The sequence below is a fragment of the Grampus griseus genome (genome assembly GCF_964374135.1).
Source record: "Grampus griseus genome assembly, chromosome: 1".
Classification (NCBI taxonomy): domain Eukaryota; kingdom Metazoa; phylum Chordata; class Mammalia; order Artiodactyla; family Delphinidae; genus Grampus; species Grampus griseus.
This window is the reverse complement of record NC_139017.1, coordinates 34,693,098-34,702,087: the sequence shown is the minus strand read 5'-3', so window position 1 is coordinate 34,702,087 and position 8,990 is coordinate 34,693,098. Positions and strand designations below refer to the sequence as shown.

At 38.8% G+C, this 8,990-nt stretch overlaps 1 protein-coding gene across 4 annotated transcripts in view; it reads right to left on the bottom strand.

Moving 5' to 3' along the window:
* Positions 1-852: 852 nt before the first annotated feature.
* Positions 853-8,990, bottom strand: part of DHX9 (DExH-box helicase 9) — a 70,566-nt gene continuing 62,428 nt past the window's right edge. For 3 of the 4 annotated variants that reach the window (XM_082663401.1, XM_082663400.1, XM_082663402.1), the window contains exons 21-28: positions 7,665-7,825; positions 6,736-6,847; positions 5,990-6,151; positions 5,749-5,876; positions 3,770-3,999; positions 3,478-3,593; positions 2,537-2,737; positions 853-1,393 (exon numbers count right to left, since the gene is read on the bottom strand). In XM_082663401.1, the coding sequence (XP_082519527.1) occupies positions 1,099-1,393; positions 2,537-2,737; positions 3,478-3,593; positions 3,770-3,999; positions 5,749-5,876; positions 5,990-6,151; positions 6,736-6,847; positions 7,665-7,825 (1,405 nt within the window). In that variant the 3' untranslated portion in view covers positions 853-1,098. The remainder of the gene's footprint in view (positions 1,394-2,536; positions 2,738-3,477; positions 3,594-3,769; positions 4,000-5,748; positions 5,877-5,989; positions 6,152-6,735; positions 6,848-7,664; positions 7,826-8,990) is intronic. The other variant, XM_082663403.1, reaches the window with a different exon arrangement.

Genomic DNA, 8,990 nt, shown 5'->3' with positions numbered 1-8,990 from the left:
TTGAGAGTCTCTAAACTGGACTAATCAGCTTATCAACAGTAACTGCTAAAGGTGATCTAAAGAACATATGTATAATGAGAAGAGGATTTTGAAAATGACATTAACACAAAATATAAGTTGCCCAAGATCATTCATGTGTCAGCAGCATTAAGACGTGAGCTCAGTTCTGTCTCAACCAAAAACTTTGTAATCTCTACTATACTGTGCTATTCTGAAATTAGAAATGTGAAAATTCATTGGAAACTTATAAAATGTTATAAGCGTATAAACATCTCCACTAAAATAAACTAGCTTAACAAATATCCTTTGAAATACATGTTAATGTAGAGTAACTTGTCAAATATCTAAACTTTATGCACTGGTGAAGCTTCTTTGCCTAAATATAATCTTTATTCAAGGGTTACGTAGATTAATTTTTAATTTTGATTAAAATTTTAAAATGATTTTTACACTGGAAACTAACCTAAGAAAAGAGAACGCTGGCCTTGGTCTTAGATTTTTCAAAGACAAAGCTTGGGAAAAAGTAAAAATGTTCAGCCTTAGGTCAAAAGTTTTATTCAGATACAGAGGCCCATGTCAATTGTGTACTGGCCATATTTACTGCAAGAATAACAACTGCATTTCAAGGTTATTTATTCTAACTCCTGTAAGTAAATAACATCAATTGGTGTACTTGTGAAACGAAGTACAGTTTTTCCTCTGATGTTTAAAACTAACAGATGTAATTAAGTGCCATTGTAAAATTTTTCTAATGTGTAAATAAGATCAACAATTAACTACATGGCCAGTATTCAATGTAATATTTTATTTCTATTGTATTAAACTAAAGTCAAGAAAATATCAAGTTAACTTTAAAGGCAAATCTTTACTCCTTAAAGAAAAAATACAAACTGTAGTACTTTTATAATAGAGCATGATATTTTACATAATATAAACAAAATCACCAATATACCTAAATGTTTAGTTTCCTTAAACTATGACAAACCACAGAACGGGTGAAAAATGGGTTTACTTATTGGCAGCACATAAACAACTTGGGAAAATGGGCAGCATGCATTATTTTACCTGTCTGTGCACAGGCACTGACACTCGCAAGCTTTAATAGCCACCGCCTCCTCTTCCTTGTCCAAAGTAGCCGCTCCCATAGCCCCCTCTGCCAGCTCCTCGCTGGGACCCCCCAGACCCTCTGTAGCCTCCCCCTGGGCCACCTCCATAGCCACCTCGGGAAGTCCCTCTGTAGCCTCCCCGGTAGCTGGAGCCAGCCCCATAGCCACTGCCACCGTAGCCTCCACCACCCCCATAGCCTCCACCACCATAACTTGAACCTCCCCTTCTATATCCACTTCCATTGTCATATCGAGCCATCTTGGGAGGACGTGGACCATCTCCATACCTAGCAAGAGCACAAAACCACCACTTTAGCAAAGCATCCTTAGTACTTCTCAACTAGTCACAAAATATAAACATTCAGTCACATTCGAAAATTTAATGCATAAAGGGAATGAAGCCAAAGGCACAAACACTGAATACATCATAGACAGGTTAAATATTAAAATGAGTTAATATCAGAAAAGCACTTAACACAGTGTGGCACACCCTAAGTACTATGTTTCATTAGTTTAAAGAAGTAGTTAACTCAGTTATAGGCAAAATGGGAAGCCAGAATCCATAAAGCACACAGCACTTCTATACATTAAGATAACAGTTTATAACCAAATGCAGTAAGCGAATCTTGACGGGGAGATTAAAGAATATTTTTGAGTGACTAAAAAAAATTTTAATGGTTGTATATTAGATCGTGTTATTCTAACACATTTTTGGGGTGTGAACTAGTATTGTTTATGCTATGTTCTCAAAAGATACATGAAGCATACTGATGTAAAATGCAACTTAATCACAAACGATTAAGCAAAAGAAGTGTGTAATATTTATATGAAAGCAAGTGTCACAAAATGCTGACAATCAGTGAAACCTAAGAGACTATATGGGAGGTGACTGTACTGCTGTTCTGCCTGCAGGCATCAAGTATTTCCAAAGAAAGAGCTGTGGGCAAAGAAACTTTCTGAAGGTGAAAAAAACTGAAGCAGATAAAACATTTTAAGAATTAAGAGAAACTTCATACTTCTTTACTTATAGATATCCATGTTCTTGTATTTCCCTAAGATAAACCCTGATGCTTTTCATTTGAAGAATGAATTTAACACCTCATCATTTTTTCTTTGGAGATGGCAAAGCAGTACTGAGAAGAGGACTGTCTGGGGTCTTTCTCTTTCCTGTCATGTGACCTATCCTGGGCTCTATATGTACTTTAAAGATCTCCTTCTATCCCTAGCACACACTGGTGTAATAGATCATTAACACAAAAGTAACACCCTTTTTTCTGAGTGTGCTAACCAGAACTAGACTTCATATTCAGCATTTGTCTAGAACTGTAACTCAAATAACAAGGCCTCTATTAACTAACTGTGGGAATTTTAGGCCAGTATAAGATTACTGTACTCTGCTTAGTTCAAAGAGAAGTTACTGTGGTACTCACCGTGTACTGCCAATCATAAGGTTGATGCCAGCAGCTGAGGGCCTAGAGATTTGGCGGATTGTGTTTAGCATACGTTCATTAACAGGGTCCAACTGGCTGATGATATCAGGCTGCTTGGTTACTTCAACAACCAGAGCCTCCATGGCTGCCCGGAGAGCAGTGATACAGGCAGCAGCTTCGTGAGATATTTGCAGTCTGATCCTAAAATAGAGAAAAATGATTAAAAATGAGAGACGTGGTACACATAGAAAAAGACTATTATCTTTCAATTTCACACATGGCAAGTGATGGGATAAATTTAACTTCTTTCCAAGTACCAATACTTTCAACTAATGTAATGGCCCCAGAATTAGGCAAACACACGTAGGAAGAATAATAATCTAAGGTTACTTCTTGAAATTCGCTGCTAGCTATTGGCAGGAGTTGTGAACCACAAAGTCTGTCGAGCAAAATACTCTTACAATACAGATCACTCAGCCTCCAACAAAAGAATGAAATAAGACACTAAGATTGTTAGTTTTGCAAGTTTTCAAGAATATGACTGAGCCTACTAACCATTCGTTATAGTCTATCAATTCCTGCCAAGTGCTTACTACCCACTCACCACCAGTCTCTAAGTACTATAAAGTATACAGAAAAAAGAAGTGCCCAAGCTCCAATCAGACTCTAATTCCTTAGTGTAGTATTCATGGTAGTGGATGCGGCTCCAATGCCTAATGCATCTGCTTCTGCTGGTATAGTCAATTTAAGACTTGACTTTACTACCAACTATGAACCATACTCCTAATATATACTACTCGCCAAGAAAAGACAGTGTTATAAAGCATCTCACTTGTGCCATCAAATTTTGCCATGTTTCACAAATTAAGTTAGATTAGCAGCTGAATCCCATTACATTTCAATTTAAGAATTCAGTTGAGTTCACATATGAAAATCCATACCAGTCATCTACAAGCACAATCTGTCCATCAGACTGGACTTTCTTGGAGGCAAAGAGAAGCAGCTGCAAGGGGGTGACTAAGGTCATGCCTTTAGCAGAGATGGCCCGGGTTCGAATCTGAAGACAGAGAAAGAGGCAAGAGGAAATAGTTGACATTCCAACTGTCAATCAACTACCATATAATGATAATGAACTATGCTTTGAAAATTAAAACTCATGTTCCCACTGCACATTAATAAGTAAAGATAATTTGGATTTTAAATGTAAACTTTTCTAAACTAATCTTTTCTTACCTTTTCACCAAAAACAAAGAAGGGAGATGGGTACTTCATGTCTTGGCTGCTAAAAGGACAATTAACAGATGACTTGTGGATAAGCGCATTACGCCCTTCAGTGGTGAGAATCTTTCTCTTTTCCTTATGATAGCACACATTGGGGTACACGCCAAAGGCCAGGAGAGAGATAACAACATCCAGATTATTGTCTGGTCCAGTGTTAGTAAACACTTGTGTCAATAAACACTCTGTTAAGAGGAAGGAGATTAAAAAAAAAAATCAGGTATCTGGCTAATCCTCACATTGCATGTATTTGCCAGAATTAGATGACAATTAGAAGAATTAACCCCTCCTCCACCCTCCTTTTTCAAATAACCTGTCTAACTTCCTCTCTTCTCAGAACTCTTGCACTCAGATTAAATGCAAGGAGAAATTCTGCTGAGTAGCCACAATAAGAAAATTAAAATGTCTGTATTCTCTTATAGACTCAATAAAATATAAGCTTGGAGTAAGTATTTTTAAAAAAAACCCAATAACCATCTACTCTCAGAATAAGAGCTAGACTGATATGACCACAGTGTTCCATACGCTGTTTTTAAAAAGCTGTTCCTGGGCTTCCCTCGTGGCGCAGTGGTTGAGAGTCCGCCTGCCAATGCAGGGGATACGGGTTCGTGCCCCGGTCCGTGAAGATCCCACATGCCGCGGAGTGGCTGGGCCCGTGAGCCACAATTACTGAGCCTGCGCGTCTGGAGCTTGTGCTCCGCAACAAGAGAGGCCACGACAGTGAGAGGACCGTGCACCGCGATGAAGAGTGGCCCCCGCCGCTCACCGCAACTAGAGAAAGCCCTTGCACAGAAACGAAGACCGAACACAGCCATTAAAAAAAAAAAAAAATTCGCCTGCCAATGCAGGGGACACGGGTTTGAGCCCTGATCCGGGAAGATCGCACATGCCACAGAGCAACTAAGCCGGTGCGTCACAACTACTGAGCCTGCGCTCTAGAGCCCGCGAGCCACAACTACTGAAGTCCGCGCGCCTAGAGCCCGTGCTCCACAACAAGAGAAGCCACCGCAATGAGAAGCCCGTGCACCACAAAGAAGAGTAGCCCCCGCTCGCCACAACTAGAGAAAGCCTATGTGCAGCAACGAAGACGCAAAACAGCAAAAATAAATACATTTTTTTAAAAAATTAAAAGTTTAGTCAGTTTACAACAGAATTACTTTAGTTATCTAGTTACTGCCCAACTACCTCTGTCTCTCAACTAAACAGCTGTTTCTGGTTATGTGTTCCAATTTTCAATGTTTCAGGAAATAACTCTGTCTCTTAATCTAATTGGAGAAAAGTACAATAGTTCAAATTCACACAAGAAATAAACAGCTGGATTACTATTCCTATATCACGTATCAAAGTCCTCTGTAATTGTCCACTAAAACCTTATTTAAAGCCAATTAAAATTTAACACAGTAGAGTTTACTTCACATCTAAAACTGAACAGATGGGCAAATTAATAAATCACCTCACAAACCACTACTTGAGGTATTTCAACAAACTGTTCATTCAAAAGGTGCTAAAAGCTAGACCTGTGTTCTTCACAAGTGGATGGATTTAAAAAATCCTCCCATCTAAAAGAGTGGATATGTGTACAACTGATTCACTCTGCTGTACAGCAGAAACTAACACAACACTGTAAATCAACTATACTCCAATAAAAATTAGTAAAAACAAAAAGTCCTCCCAAAGTAGCACAATTCTCAAAAGGTCTATTAATCATCTCTGTACTAAATTACAATTTGAACATTATAACCTTTTGCATCCTGTAAAAGACTGAATTAATGTGAAAAACTGATTATCACCAGAGTTCAAAGAAATAAGAAATAGCCAGGAACACAGAAAAAGCAAAGGGTCTAATGTTTGAAGCTAAAATATACTGCACTGTCAATGTGCATGTATTACATTAAGGTTACTTCAGATGTGTCTTAAGAATGTGAGAATCTTACCTTCTGGAAATCCAGAATTAATCAGAATCTCTTTGAGCTGAACTTTGGCTTCCCAGGTCATTCTAAGTGTAGCCATATTGAGTCTTTTGTGCTCACAAAAACGTATCTCTGCTTCTTCTCCACCCATTCTAAAACAAACAGGTTGTTAAGAGTCATTCCCAAAGCCTAAAGAACTACATACAGATTACAAACTAGAGACAGTTCACCCAAATCTTATAATTCTCCTCTTTCAAGCCCATACCTAGCATCATCCCAAGCTTGGAATACTGATAAAAGGGCCACATGATCAGAAAATCTGTTTCCAGCAAAATTTCGATGGATATAACCCAGTCGCTTTCCTTCACTGATGAAAGGCTCCGGAAAGCAGGTGGCAGCAGAGATGGTACAAACAGCATCTCCCACACTGAAACAGACAGGAAAATTCAGTCTAGATCACATTCTTGTTCCAGCAACTTGGGCAGTACTGTCAACTGTGGGTCAGTCTTTATTGGCTACGATATTGCTTTAACAGCACTGAAACTGGCTGAACAAAAAGAATTTTACAGCTGTTCTCCAGAGGCAAAAAGGGGAAAAAATAATGAGTTCTGATATTAATGGAAGCATATTTACCATAAACTGACCAAGTATTATATTTTTCCTTTCCCATTCTCCCTCATTTTACAAAATTTCTTAATCTTCAAAACCTTCTAATAACATATACCTGTTTTCCTAATCTTTCTCTTTGAAGGAAAACTACTTAACCTACTTAACTGCACTTCTCTTCTGAGAAGTCTGTGCTCTTTCCCCAAAAAAGTTGGGCCCAGGTGTCCATCCATTGACTGTTCTTCTCATTTCACACTTTTCTCAGTATCTAAAGTATGCCACTTCTCTACTGAAGAATATTTAGTTTTTTCTTCTATTCAAGCCCATCCTGTTTTTATTGGGAGGGGGATAAAATTCTAAAACTGTTTTACCATTTAACTATCAGCAATAAAACAAAGCACTTACTAGAAAATACACCCCATTATCATCATTTTGCCAAGACGAGGCTCAATGGGGAGCTTAGCCAGGATTCGTCCCAGAGGAGTCAACTCATCATTGGTATCTAATGCATCAAGCTCTGTGGGGAGATATTTCTTTGTGAGCAGAAACAGTAATGAACACCCCTTTAACCTAGGCAAAGATGAAACATCTGTTTACAGATTAAGGTTCAGATACTGCACTTAAGTTTTCCTCAACTGTCAAGCCAACTGCCAGCACCATGCTCATAGCGAACAATTCTCTTCACTCAGAAACAGAACAAAACCAAATTCTCGAGCACCTAACATGAAGAATGTACTAGAATTAGGCCCTGTAGGCTGTAAAGCTGAGTACCGTCCATGAGAAGTCTATAAATACAGTAATAACTGTAATAGCAGCATAAACAGCTACATGCTCTAACAAGTCTGATAGCATCTGTTGATAATTTCTAGAAAGAAATGAAATCTGGAGAATAAAAATCTGAAGTTCACACAGCAGGTGAGCACGAGATGCAAATTCAGATCCCCTGGACTCCAACACCCTTATTTTTTTCCACTATACTACATTGCCTCTGTAAGTGTGATAAGAAAATATAAATAGATGTTCTATGAAATGTACATAAAACACTGTGGGTATCATGAATAATTCACGTTCTGATCATTAACCACTGGTTAAGAGATAACGCGTGCCTTTTCTCCTTTTTTTCCCCCAAATAAGACTCACATCATCCTTTTCTTACCTTATGTTGCTCATTTTATACACTGACCACACTCAGTACATTAAGCAACATTGCAAGTTTTGTTATCACAGTCCTGTGGACTATATCCTCTTCTTGACTCATTTGTTAAGTGTTACTTGCCAGGACAAGACAGATGGTATAATTAGCATGTGTTAGGCAGGTCTGTATTTGTAGGTACCTCTAAGTGTGTGTTCTGCTTCAATCACAGCATCCAAAGGCGGAGGTTCAATTGCCTTGGCCAGGAATTGGCCAATTCCTCCCAGACGCAGAAGTTTTATGCTCAAAGCAATTTCATGCAATGGTGTTCGGAACATCTCCGGGGTCATGTGGGTTTCGAGTCTAAGAGAAAATAAGCATAAAATAACCATCTTCACTTGTGTACACAAACGTTTATTTAACAAAAACTTCGCAGAGAGATAATCAGGAATATACAGAGCTGCCCTTCCCTCATCGTTTTACAATTACAAAAGAACGTTTTATATTTACTACAAAGACTCTCTGGACAAGACCCTCTTAAGTGGTTAAGTAGTGGCTTACGACTTCACCCTTATGGCTTGAAGGCATTTTCAGCTGAGTGAAGGAGGATGAAAAATTATCCCAAATCTCTAATGTTATTACCCCCACCCATGGCTTCTTCAGGTCTGGCTACTGACAAACATGGGTTAAAAATGGTAGCAAGGGGCTTCCCTGGTGGCGCAGTGGTTGAGTCTGCCTGCCGATGCACGGGACGCGGGTTCGGGCCCCGGTCCGGGAAGATCCCACATGCCGCGGAGCGGCTGGGCCCATAAGCCATGGCTGCTGAGCCTGCGCGTCCGGAGCCTGTGCTCTGCAACGGGAGAGGCCACAGCAGTGAAAGGCCTGCGTACCGCAAAAAAAAAAAAAAAATGGTAGCAAGACCTTCTGTGGGAGATGCAGGCTAATTCTAGTATCTCCCTGCTACCTCTTCCCCTACTTCCTGGTCTGTATAAATTTAGTGCCACTGGAAAGGATCTTACAGATTATCTAACCCTTTAAATTTTTAATAATAAAAACTATTAATATAAATCAGTATTAACAATAATAACAATAGCTAACATTTACTGAGAGTTTACTACGTGCCAAGTATTGTTCTCAGTATTTTCCATTACTGACTCACTTAATTTGCATTAGTATTGTATTACCTTAATTCGATTAGTATTGTATTACCTTCCTTTTTCAACTGAGGAAAGAGACACAAAAACGTTAAGTAACTTAATCTCGTTTTGTAGAATGGGGAAACAAAGGCCTAAAGAGTGTAAATGTTTAAGATTATGTGATACATTAGGCACAAAGAGTACAAAATCCAAGTCTCTACGTTTCCAATTCAGGCTTATCCTATATAAACTATTTATAATGAAGATTCATAGGAACCATTTAGAGGTGAATTCCAACATTGCTGGTAAGACCCAGATCAGCTTTAATCAGGTTTACATAGATGCATATAGCATATCTATTCCTCATCCTACAGAGAAAAGAATAAAAATCC